At 39.5% G+C, this 13,434-nt stretch overlaps 2 protein-coding genes across 2 annotated transcripts in view; both read right to left on the reverse strand.

Annotated features, from left to right (window-relative positions):
* Window positions 1-13,434, reverse strand: part of LOC111346825 (uncharacterized) — a 551,029-nt gene that overhangs the window by 494,029 nt on the left and 43,566 nt on the right.
* Window positions 1,200-12,998, reverse strand: LOC111347223 (uncharacterized). Its single transcript, XM_088749005.1, has 6 exons — window positions 12,595-12,998; window positions 10,513-10,836; window positions 8,531-8,842; window positions 6,354-6,626; window positions 3,112-3,630; window positions 1,200-2,702 (listed from the first exon to the last, which is right to left on the reverse strand). The coding sequence occupies exons 1-6, from the start codon at window positions 12,848-12,850 to the stop codon at window positions 2,362-2,364; spliced, it is 2,025 nt and encodes a 674-aa protein (XP_088605131.1). The 5' UTR covers window positions 12,851-12,998; the 3' UTR covers window positions 1,200-2,361.

Below are 13,434 nucleotides of genomic sequence, written 5' to 3' on the forward strand. Positions count from 1 at the left end.
TACCAGAAAGGAAGTTTCACGGTTATTCACTTTCAAAGATATTTTCAATAGCTACACCAGCCTGTCTCTCGCCCCGGGCAGAGAAAATATGTCTTATTGTGGCTAATTGCTAACCAGGTCTCAGTTATAGAAAGGGTGGACAACGCTATCCAACGGATAAATCGCTATCCAGCCGATAGCTGTCAGCAAAACGTAATGCGCTATCCATAGGATACAGATTTATCCCGTGGATAGCGTAATCCAACCTTACATCAATCGGGGCCAGGGGTTTACTTAATCTTCCTGTTTATAAATATCCTATCACACCCTTTGAGAACTATTCATTGATTGGTCTCTCTTTTTAGCTTCATGCACAAACGAATATACGAAAAACAATGAAAAAAAAGCAATTACAAGGAAAAGATGTTCTGAAATAAATAGGAAAACAAGGGAGCTACTGCAGAAAGTTTGTCGTTTTCCGCACTTTTTCAAGTTACCATCGTCATCATTGCTATCATCATTATTATCATTATTACTAACATTACGTAACTTCTCCGAGGAAGAGTAAATCATTGACTCTGCAATTCTCGCGAGTTTTGTAGTAGGTGTCTTTTATATTCTAGGTTGAAGTCAAAAGAATTCCATATTTCTTCTAGAAACCAACTTCAGGAAAAAGCAACTTTTTCATGCCCAATTTTGGCATTTGAGAGTTAAAACTATTATGTTATTAGCATCTAGCGTGATAAATAAGCAAACAGTCAAAACTTGGCAGTCGGAAACGTCACGTCGCGTGAACTCATTTAGCGGATATATTCTTTTTGGAGCTGTCACAATGTCCAAAGTATTAATGATTTATGTACTAGTTAGCTGAAGCACTGAGGATGTTAAGCCATTTTCCCCCTTAAGCAATTCTTTTACCTTCAAAATGAGCATAGCAACAGTATAAAGATAAAACGGGAACAAGATAACTGTGCATTGAGCATTTTGTTAATCCAAACATAACAAGAAATTAAGTTTTGTAAACTTCTGGCCTCCTTTCCAGAGACTTCTTTTGTTTTCTTTTTTTACTTTTTTTTTTTTTTTTGTCTTTTTTGTTTTCAATCCGACCGACCGGCCTAATATCAGGAAACGCATTCGACGCTAAACGAAAAAAAAAGAGGAATGGCTTTACTGGAACCAGGAAGCCCGATTAAACTGAGCAAAATGACTTTCCAAAACTCGACAATAAGTTTTATTCCGTTTAATAATCATATGACTAACCTGAATTAAACACCTACACGAAAAACAAGAAGAAATATTGAGCTCTCTATAAATCCTAAGTTACTGGTTTACTTCCTTATCTGAAAACAGCGTTTTTTTACAGAATTTACGGCTCCTTTCTTATTTTCTTCCCACTCTTTCGGAAACAAACGTAATTGAATAAATGTAACAAGCACGTTCCTGTGTCCTCTGACCCTGGGAACTTATACTTGCTGAATGAAATATTTTCAAAAGGTAATTCAAGAGTTGATCATTTACAAGCTAAATATCTTGAGCTTAATAAAATAAAATAACAAACTGAATACTACAAGGACCGCTGGAAAGCTAATCTAGACTTTGAAAAGTGCACTCTTCAGATAGGATATCGCGAAATGAAAGCATTGATGGGAAAGAATTGTTTGACTTCTTATTTGACTTTTAAATGAAATAATACAAGTCACTCGACCTTTTCGATATTTTCAAATAACCTTCGATGGAAAACTGGTAAGGCTCTCTTAAATCACATGGTCATTTTGATGGCTTACTCTTACAAAATATTGTTATTTCAATACTGGACTGAAAATTTAGAAAAATTAATACAACATGTTGCCTAATTAAACCATACTCATATTTTATTTATTGGGTTACGTAGGGGTCATATGACATCCAAACAAAAATGAAATTCTGTCCCGTCAAGCGACTATGAGGGGGCAACAGCACTCAGTTGCACGTAAAGAGAGCGTGATTTAAGGTGTTGTGAAGGTAGCGTGACATTATAGGTATTTTGCCCTCTTACCTAGCTACGAAGAATTCATCACTGACTTTTAGATTTTTTTCTTTTTTCACATTGCAACCTTAAATTGTTTCCTTGTGCTATACCAATAATTTCACGACTGTTTCCTTGAGAAACGGATCACTTTTCGCTTGCCTCCGCAATAAGAAAAGGGCTGTTTTAACACGGGATCAGTCGTCAAGGGTTTATTGATGCCAGAAAAGGTATTAATTATATATTCAAAACCACACTCTGACCATACTTTCTACACTTTTGGGTCTTGTTGGCTAATAGTTACATATTCTACTGTTTTAGCTGTTTATTCAGTCAGCGCTCAGGGCTTTTCACCATAGATGGTGTTTTTATCTTTTTTACATTTCGGTTATGATCACCTGACCATGGCCAGATGATCGATAGCAACATTCGTTTTGTTGATTTTTACCAGCATTGTAAGATCCTCCACCGCCTCCACAAGAATCTCTCACATTATCTCCACTGCTTCCTCCAGAGTACCCTCCTCCTCCTCCCCCACCTCCTCCATTTCCATAAGCTCCTGCACCTCCACCAAATCCACCAACAACATTGTTAACATTAGCTCTACCTCCCACCCCTCCCTGGAGAAATCCTTTTCCACCCTCTCCACCTGTTCCCATGGTACCGCCAAACTGCTTTGAGCTTCTCCCGCTGGAGTAGAAACCTCCTCCGCCGCCACCTGTTAACGATGATAACAATAAGAAAAGTAGTTGTATGCAGTCGATTCTCAACCTGCACATTAGACTTAGACATTAGTGAAATTTTTCATCAATGTCTGACTAGATTACAAGTTACATTCGTGCGACAAAGATTTGCAGAGATTGATAATACATAACCTACTTAGTCATTAAATATAGGTCAATCTCAGCCTAATGTTGTAACAACTTAATCAGTGCTCATGGGAAATTCATATGGCAAGCGTCATTAATTGGTTAGCGCTTTAAAAAGGAAAATCATACATAAACTCATTTATTTTGACTTCAATGAGTTTTACTTTCAGGCTTTTTTCTCAGGCAATAATTAATTGATTTTCGAATGGAGTTTTTGCTTTGGAAACAGGAGATGACATATCGAGACAAACCACTTACCAGAATTGTCAGAATCAGCCGTTTGTGCACCATGTCCATTGCTCCCCCCCGACCACGATTTGTAACCAGGATTTCCCGATGAACCTGATCTAGCATCACATCCTGAATGCCTTGAACTTGCACTCTCTATGCCTCCTCCACCCCCGGCTATAATCAAAGGTTTGTTTGCTCCCCTCACTACAAATGTGCCTCCACCACCGCCAGAAGACGGTGCATTCTTGTTTATTCCTCCTTCTTGACCGATTAGTATCTGAATGACCTCACCCTGGTTTAAACTGAATATTCCAATCATTCTTGCTCCTCTTCCTCGGTACAGAGCACTGTTGATGGCTATATCGTACCCTCCTGCAGCTCCTATAGCTATTATTCTATAGTCACCAGTGTGCAGCACGGTCCACTGTTGAATACCATCGGACAGTGCAACCTGTCCGTCGTGATCCTGACCTGTGTAGTGACCTCCAAGAGATGTTGGACCAAATCTTCCGCTTGCACCAAGGTTTGTAAATGTAGCCTTAAAGTCTGTTTAGTTGACAGAAACAGAGAGTATAATGTTATATCGACTAAGTTGAAATTGTAAATTGGCCACCGTAACGAATGTAGCCTGCGTGGTGGCCCTAGAGGGAGGGGGGAAGGGGGTGGGGAGCAGAGCGGAGAGAGGGTTGGGGAGAGGAAAGGAAGGGCCTGCCAGCCACCCCGTGGATTCTTCGAAACTCCCACCGATTAACTACGCGTATCGTGTTCCGAATATCAATCAATAACTGTCAAAACTATCCAATCACGAAGCACCATTTTAAGACGTACGCCAGTGTAGCATGGAAAATACTAAAAATAGCAGAGCACTGACTCATGCAAGCTGTCAAAACTCTGCTACACGTGGATGAAAATGTCAGACAACTAGGAAAATTTCAAAGATAAACCTATGGGGTAGAAAACCTAATATAGATATTCCTAATATAGATATTCCAATTGAGCTAACCGCCTCCCGGTTAGCTCAATTGGTTAGAGCGCAGGATTGTGTTGTGAGGGAGGTCGAGGGTTCGAGTCCCGGTCGGACCAATACTCATGGTCTTAAAATAAGTGAGGAGAACCTGCTACCTTTCTATAATCAAGAAATGTATAGATATTCTAGTCTTTGGATAAAGACGAATAAACTGTAAGAAATTACTGTGTGGTGGATGTCCTCCCCTGGGTGAAATGGGTGGGTGTTGGCACTGAAAAGCCCCTATGGGGAGTGGTCAATTAGCCAATGTATGTAACCAATGTATGTATGTATGTATCCGTCAATTTGCCGCTTTTGTGCAGATAACTTAAGAATCAAGTTAGGAACTGGGTTCAAAAGCTTTATTGATATTATTAAAGCAAGTCAGAGAGAAGAATTCCAATATGTTATCGCGGACCACCTTCGAGATCTTGGATTTCACTTCACAAAACAGCCAAATCTCTCTCTTGCAGACACAAGGGTGAGGAAATAATCTCCCTAGTCTCGTCATCAGCCGTTCCAGTTATTGCTGCAAAAGGGATGTCTGAAAATAATATAAAATATGGTGAAATTCTGTAAATTGTATATTGAATATAAGACAAACAACCTACCTTTCCCAAAAAAAGATCTTAAAGAAGACAGCTTGCCATATGCTGAACGGAATGCAATGGTTTTCTTACTGTTCGTGTCTTTGCTTTTATTTTGAAAGAAAACGTAGGTTTCAATATATTAGTCGTGTTATTTAGTAAACAGAACACAAAAGTTGCTTCGCGAGCAGCTCGGAATTCCGCTCGCATTGATCATATCATGCACATCAAGTATTCGAATTTTACTTTTCCTTACCTCAGGCCAGGCCAGTCCAAGTTTGAATCGTGTGTGATTCATCAACTATCAGAGCAACTGTTCTTGACACAAACCCTTATCTTTCTCTTTAAGGAAGTTCGTGAAACGTTCATCGATTGCACTCTCGGCCGAAGCGTATACCAGATCAACTTGTGATAATGAATCCAAATTATCGAGAACTTCGGTTACATTACAACCAGTTAAAACAAGAGATTTAAGCTCCAGTATTTGATTCTGTACGATGCCTGTAAGTGGAGTTATAACCAACACAACGGGCCGTTTATCGTCGTTGGCCTCGAAGCGTGCAAGCAACACTAGAGCTCGGAAAATTAAACTTTTTCCAAACCCAGTCGGAAAGATAGCTACAAAATCCTTCTTTTTGACCTAGAGCTGTTCCAAGGCTTGGCGCTGTTTGTTTTTCAGGTTAATTCCGCGTTTTTCTAGGATGTTTTTCAACGTATTCTCATCAAAGTTGCTCGAGCACAACTTGACTGTTACTCATCACTGTCACGGCTGAATGACAGTTATTTGATCTCGACCAATGAGAATACTTCGTCCATGAGAGATCGGATATTTCGAAGAATCCAAGGGGTCGCTTGCAGGCTCCTCCTTCCTATCCTCTCCCCAAGCCTCGCTCCGCTCGCCCTCCTATCCCTTCCCCAAGCCTCGCTCCGGTCGGCTCTCCACCCCCTTCCCCCTCCCTCAAGGGCCGGTACGCAGGCTCAAACGAATGACGAAGGGCTAACGCTCGAAACGTCAGCTTTTTTATTCGTTACGGTGGCCAATTTACAATTTCAACTTAGTTGATATAACCAAATTACCTTGTTACCCCCACCGACGCAGCACCACAGTTTCTTCAGAAACTTTCAGCCTTTATTCAGAGAGTATAATGGTTGTGTCGTTGCTTGGGTAATAATAAGAAAAGTTGCAAGTACTCTTATTCTATTTTATTTTTCCCTCAAAAACATGAAATAAATGCCCTGCAGCTATTGTGAGAATTAGCACTGCAGTTTGATCACCATCTCTCGCAAGTCGCGAAAAAAGTGTGCAATCATCTCCCGAACATGTCAAGGCACTCCAATTTTTACTAGGCATCAAAGAGAGGTTGTTGAAATGTGCAAACCGACATTTAACTTTTTAAGATGACCCTGTTAATTAAACAGAGTTCAGCCGTTGTTTAACAACCTGCACTTTAAACTATCAGCTGAGTCTTTCATCTAAGCATTAATTTTTGTGAACAGTGTTAAGAGGGCCGAAAGCTAGCAGTGGAAGGGCATTTATCAAATGAAAAGCATCCTCTTATATAGAATACGTTAGGTCCATTGCTTGTTTAAAAACCAGGTATGGGTTAAACTTCGTGTAAATAACCGCCCCTTTATGTTTAACAAAAGAAAAAAAAAGTTATCGTCTTCAGACGTACCAGTTTGTTTGTAATTTAAGCTTGTCAAAACACTGACAGATCCCAGCTTGTTGGATACGGTACACTGGTACGTACCAGAATCTTTAGGACCAAAGTATAATATCTCTAGGGTTCCATTGCTAAGACTTGTTCGACCTTGAGGTAACGGGACAAGTCCTCTCGACCAAACTATATTCGGTGACGGGAAACCAAACGCTTGGCAAGAAACAGATGCCTTTGCACCTCTTTTGACTGTAATGACTCTGTTTGGAATTTTAGTGAATCGTGGAGGAACTGAGGAAAACAGAACAAAACAAGACAAAAATATGTGTTATTCTAAGTTTTATGATGATAGGTTTTCGCTCATAACTGAACTCTCGCGGATGGCACAACAACAGTGGGGAAAACTAGCTCAGCAGAGACCACTCAGCAGCAGGAACAAAACTCATCACAATTTTCTTGGACGCGGCGATCTGCTTCAAGCGAGCTTTAACGGACTTCAATGATAAGACAGCTTTTTGGTTCCACAGTAGTTTATTAGTACCAGGTCAAGCATACTCAAGTTCGTAATCGCTGGATGTAAATAAAAAATGCTTTCCAACATTCTTGGATAAGTGCTATCGAACGTCTAGTTCTATTGTTCTCTAAATATACAATTTTTGAATAAGGACACAAAAGAGCGGAAAAAGTCTCTTTGAATTAAAACGATTCCTACTCAAAATGCCATCTGTTTCTACGACGGAAGAATTTCAAAATTGTAGGAGAGGGGATATAATAAACCTTAAAGTGCACCTAAACCCAAATTTTTTTTTCGCTTAACGAAATAAGCTTATTTTTTGGAGTATTTCTGTGCACAAATTTTTTAATTTGCTCAAATCTTTAATTTTCTATGCCCAGTCAAAATACGGAAAATCGGCCGCCATCTTGCCCCACAACCGAGTTTAAAGAAGAATGGCTCTAGCGGGTAATGTGACGTCAAATCGAGAACACGAAAGTCTGCATCTCACACATTTTCACTTGTTTGGGAAGATTGTCGTCGATATTGTTCGAAATATGCCGACTAGGTGTGTTGTATGAAGAATGTATGAAGCGCGATACCTTCTTGCAAATTTCGCACGTTGCTACATCCTTCTACAACACACTTAGTCGGCATATTTTCGGACAATTATCGACTACAACCTTCCCAAACAAGTGAAAATGTGTGAAATGCAGACTTTCGTGTTCTCGATTTGACGCGTCACATTACCCACTAGAGCCATTCCTCTTTAAACTCGGTCGTGGGGCAAGATGGCGGCCGATTTTCCGTATTTTGACTGGGCACAGAAAATTGAAGATTTGAGCAAATTAAACTATTGATTTTTCTATATTTTTTGACCTACTAGAATGAGAGAACTCGAATGAACTCGAATTATTCAGAAATGATTAAATATGGAAGGTTTAAGAATAAATATGTCCAAAAACAAACACACGGAACAAATCAATAGATTTTCTCGCAAAAGTTCACTTAGCAACTATCGAAATATACAATACGTATGATGCACGATCCTCGCAGTAGATAGCGCTATTTATGCAATAGCGAAAATCAGACCTGAAAAAACGGCCTGCTCCCAGTTGGCTTGTTAGCTCAATTGGTAGAGCGCTGCACTAGTATCGCAGAGGTCAGTGGTTTGAGTCCCGTACAGGCCTGATTTTTTTTCAGGTCTGATTTTCGCTATTGCATAAATAGCGCTATCTACCGCGAGGATCGTGCATTATACGTATATAATACCGCAGTTCAAAATATATGAACTCCATATATTCCTTGTATCTGAGATATACAGTACAGATCTTGGAGACTTAGGCTAGTAAAATCAAATGCTAGGACAAAAGAAAAAATCATAATTACAGCAACGATAGTAGACTATAGACATTAATGTTATTATTATCTTTAATGTTTGTATAATAATTAAAAAGCATTATCATCACTATCATTATTATTATAAACATTATCATTCTCATCGTCATTTGCAATATTATTATTGTTATTATCAGCATTAGTGTTATTATCGACATTGTTATTATCGTAAATAAAGAGTGAAATGAAATTATCGAACATTCCGCGATAATTTACGTCAACCTGTATAAAAATTCGAAGATAAACTCATTAGGGTCATAATTTCTGACTGAAACAAACCCTACTGTCCACTGAATATGCTTACCTTCCACAAGGAGTTTCACCTGCTTTCGTACCCCACCTAATATACTTTTAGCCGTGCAAACGTAATTTCCCGAGTCATTATATGTAGCATTTCTAATTTCCAACTTATTATGTCGGCCTGCAATGAGTTCTGTACCACCGGTTTTACTCCAGGTGACAGTAGGCGCTGGATTGCCATTGGCCGAGCAATAAAACGTGCTGGTTTGGTTCTCAGTAACAGTGTTTGAAGTAGGTGATACAGTCACTTTAGGGGCAGATAGAGACTCGCCCGGTTCACCTTTAGCTCCCGGTTGTCCAGGTGTCCCTGGGTTTCCTTGATGTAACAATGAGAACAGAAGAGTTGTTAAAGGAAATAAAATGATACTGAATTATTTTGACTAGGACCTAAGAAATAAAATATGTTTTACGCAACTAAACAACAATGCCAAACAACGGCTTTGTTATTGAGTGATTACAAGAAAGCCTATAAAGATTCAGAGGGTGACTTGTACTTATCTAGTTTTGTCAATCATACATGTTGCTTCGCAGAACTAATTTCGGTAGATTTTGAAAAAGCGATATCTACTTTAAATTTCCTTGAGTGGTTTTGTCTGTGTGTTTTTGATTGTGGCGACACTGTATTCTGATTAAGAGTGTTCTTTGGGTATTATTTAAGATGGAAGACACCTTGTCAACCAGAGAGATGCCTATTCACAACGATAATCGTCTCTCTAAGAGAACTGAGGACTAGTTAGAGGACTGATAGAACAAAAGTCTAACGACGCGACTCTTTCTTAAAAGAAATGGCCAGAAGGTGAAAAGTTGCTCATCTGTTGACAAGATAAACCAAAAGGCAGCAAAAAATTAATAAAGGCAAACATTGATTAAAAATCAGAAATTGGTAATAGAGTGGCACGTGCTTGTCCTTTCTAATTTCCTTTGAGCCATTGTGGGAAAAATCTCTATGGACGCATTCCCGCGCGTCAAAAACATAGTGTTTGCAGTTGCATTTGAAGGCAAAGCTTCCACTATGATTGAAAATGATCTCAAAAGGAAAATGGTTACGCAAGATGATTCAGATAGCAATGGATATCTAACCCAAAAAGTGACAAAGTTCGGTCAGAGTTAGCGTTTCAACTGCGCTTTGATTCTCAAACGCGATACGGACGAATCACGGCTGGAAGGTGAGGAATGAACTTTCTGACTTTAAGTCAGGGTTTGTGATCTTTGAACTGTTCTTTGGAACGGTAAATATTATTTTCAATTGGTGATATATTCTAAAGGTTTTATTTAATAAAACATTTTTCTTGTAAACCATACAATTTTTATAATGTTTAACACAACGTTATACAATGCTCATGCTATGAACTTAAGTAAACAACAATTCCAGCAACGCTTATTTATTGCACTGGTCTCGTACACCCAAGACATTCTTACGCCTTTCGCTTTCAAACAACACAGTTAGCCCTTATTGGAATAAATCTTTGGCCCTTTGCCTTGCTTTTTAATTGGAGTTTTTGGGTTGCACCTGATTTGGTAAATCTAACACAATTATCACAATTGTAATAAAATTATTCGTCATGCAAAAGATGGTTCACTATGCTACAAAGCAATTGGTTCGTGCCTGTATTTGTGCGTCTATATGACAAGGTTAATTAAGATACACTTTGGAATTTTACAAAGCACTCAAGAAGTTGGAGTTTTTATCGGCTATGCCACGAGCAAACTTGTGCTTCTCTCGCGCTCTTTAAACTTCTCATATGAATTGCTAACTCGCTATATAGGCACAATAAGCATTAACCAATGTTGAAAATGAAATTAGAAAAGCAATTAAACACCAATAAAAATGAATTAGTTGCTAAAAATTAAACTAAAGCACATCCAAATAAAATAACCACAGCAAACTATCACCGTCTTAATATTTGAACACGTCATCTGTTTTTCGTTACCGGAAAAAGAAAGTTTTACTTTTGCCGTTATCATTATTATGATGACTATGTTTACCTTTCTCTCCTTTGACCCCCTCAGGCCCAATATCTCCCTTGACGCCTTGCTTTCCAGGTTTTCCCGGAGGCCCCATAACTCCTCGCGTTCCCTTTTTTCCCCTAATTCCTTTAGGCCCTCTCTTTCCGGGAAGTCCACGAACGCCTGTAGGTCCAGGGGGCCCTGCCACGCAAACCCTGTCTGGACTTTGACAAATATATTCTTTCATAATCGATCGCACATATTTCTTGATAGCCTCTCCAAGGTCACGGTAGCTAATAGATTCATTGCCGTTGACTGTATCCACGCTGCGACGGACGACATGAATTTTGTCTCGGATCATCGCTGAAATAAACAAACTAGAACTATTGACTTATGTTTCAAGTATGTTTTGGCTGCATTACAGATTGACATATTTTTAAATAATTTTTTGAGAGTGATTAGATTTCAGGTATTAACCCATTGTAGCAGACGATATAATCTGGATCAGGCTATTGTAAAAATGGAATACAATTTTAAGCCATGTGTACTCGAGCCCAGATACTCCTGGATAGAGAAAAAACCATTGATAGTTGAATCGAACCCCCTTAATAAAAGTATTAATATATGGTATAAATCTTGGTATCGTTCTAACACAATTTCTGCTGTCTGATTGGGTTCCTTATTCGTTACTTATTTACTTAGATAACGAGGGAAGCTACTAGCCTAATACTGTGTGGCTGTAGACAGAATTAAACAGATACATGAGCCTGTCAAGTTTTGAACGAACACATAATTGATAACAAAACAATTAGATTAGTCGCCCATGAAGAGCGCTTTATGCTATTACTAAAAATAGATTCTGTTACGTGATAACCTATGAGACCCCCCGCACCGACTCAGACAAACATTGCGACCAGCTTAAGGAAATGTATGAGCGAGAGCTGTAAAATTAAAACAAAACGACGGAATATTTCGTCAAAAAATGACTTGGCGTTCTAAAAGGAAGCGGCATGGTTGGTACCAAACACTGTTGTTGGGGTGAGTGTAAGACAGAGTCAAGATATGCAGATAGATGGCCAAAATCACTCAGAGTGAAAGTAATCGGGGAAGAAAGTATTCATTTCTTTTCCAAAACCCTCGCAAGACATGGTAAAGTGCAAGCGATGGCTAGTGGCTTGTTCGCGTGAGTTTTTTACGGAGAAAAACATAACAAGAAACACTTAATTTATATTTGTGCTCTTCACTGGCCCGGCGAAAAAGGTCCAACAGCCGAATTTCCCGATCCACTGAGTAAAAATCTAAGACCAGCGCAAGTAAGTTGAGCACATGCTCCTAAGAGGAAAGCACCGAAAGAAAGAGAAAATCCAGCGTCAAAGAGACAGAAATTATTCAAAGACAACTGCATAATGAACTACGTGAACTGGTATTTAATAGAAACACAACCAGTATTGAGCGAAATATACAAAAATCCGCCGCTCGTATCTTGCAAAAGAGGGCGATCGCTCAAAGACATACTCGTGAGGGCCAAACTTTCAACAGGCTATTCTAAGCATGCGCTGGGGAGTCGTGTAGGCCTGTCAACCCCCTTTTTACATTGTTTACATCAGATGATTTTCTTCAAGAACTTTGGCAGCAAACCATTTTCCGTGATCGATTGCCGGATCAAGGATGTGATAATTGCCGCATCTCACACAGTCTGTACAAGATCTTCTCGTTTACCGCTTAATTTTAAGCCCCTACATTTTAACCACCGTTTTAGCTGGTCTACAGTGTATTCTTCCGGTTTCCTTTCAAATTGGAAGCCCGGAGCGCCGTCCTCTTCGGTCAGAACTGTAAGGGAATAAGCGAACTACTCGCCATTTCCCTTGTAGCTCTCAAAGAAGTGGAGTTTGCTTGTCTGAGTCACGCGGGGGGTCTAAAACTTCATGACGTCATTAGTATGAAGCGCTATTAACCATATGATAGAATTCTCGAGCTCGAAATCGCATTGCTCTACTATTTATTATTCAGAGAAGAAACACAGATACCGTATACTATTTAGAAAAGAACACATACACAAGAAAAAAAGATGGGATAAAAACTGGAAAAAAAAAAAATCAGAGCAAGTTCTCGATCACGTACCATTTGAGATGTCTAGGTTTTCGTTCCCGCGGGAAAAGACTGAGCTTTCTTTCAGAACGTCTCGGATTTGCTGAATTTGCAGCGAGAGTTTCGAGTCCATTGTCCTTGAATCCCGAGCGACAGTCTCAATTCTCGCAAATAGAGCAAAAACCAACACAATTGCAATAACAGAGAACGTAGAGGAGCACTTGTGAAGTACTTCACTGCGGTCTCTCTTTCTAGTGGTCATATTTTTTTCTCGTATGCTGTTGTCCATGGCGAATGGAGAAAGAACGTCGAAAGGGCGAATTTGTGAACCAGTCAGCTGAAGCGCTTTGGGGGCCCCTAGAATGTTTCTCAAGCAAGATTGAAAAGGATCTGTACCATCTCCATTTGAAACCTTTCTGCTGTAGCTTGTTTACATCATATGTGACCTCAGTTACTTGACCCGCGCCTACGTCAAAGCACGCGAAGCATTTCCGCGGAAGCCAGCGGTTTGTTATTGTAAAAAATAAAACAGAACTGTGCAAATCATTTTAGGAGCACAGGATTTCTGCTTGCTACTTAGTCTTTGAGGTCATGAAGCACCAATATTACTGGCTCGATTGCCATGTTCTGTAGCCGTTTCTATAGCTATGAATCACTATTTTGCTTGATTTTGAATAAAAATTAGTATTCTGCGTCAGACAGACGTGGCTTCCCTACTCCCTTCTTTGGCGATGATTTTAGCTTATTGTGTAACGTCATGAGAGAAACATCCTGTGAACGTGTCTGCTGAAGCGATTGGGTTGTTTCATACATCAGTAACAACGTCCGCCCAAGCTATAGCTTACGACCCCCCAGCTGACCTGAGAACATTAA

Source organism: Stylophora pistillata, chromosome 2 (genome assembly GCF_964205215.1).
Source record: "Stylophora pistillata chromosome 2, jaStyPist1.2, whole genome shotgun sequence".
In the NCBI taxonomy this organism is placed as follows: Eukaryota; Metazoa; Cnidaria; class Anthozoa; order Scleractinia; family Pocilloporidae; genus Stylophora; species Stylophora pistillata.

Bases quoted from the DNA above. Each gene is read 5' to 3' on its own strand.
- LOC111347223 (XM_088749005.1), bottom strand. From the start codon at position 12,850: ATGGACAACAGCATACGAGAAAAAAATATGACCACTAGAAAGAGAGAC. The intron at 10,837-12,594 runs GTACGTGATCGA...TGTTTATTTCAG, and splicing joins AAACCTAGACATCTCAAATG to CGATGATCCGAGACAAAATT. The intron at 8,843-10,512 runs GTAAACATAGTC...TGTTACATCAAG, and splicing joins GGGGGTCAAAGGAGAGAAAG to GAAACCCAGGGACACCTGGA.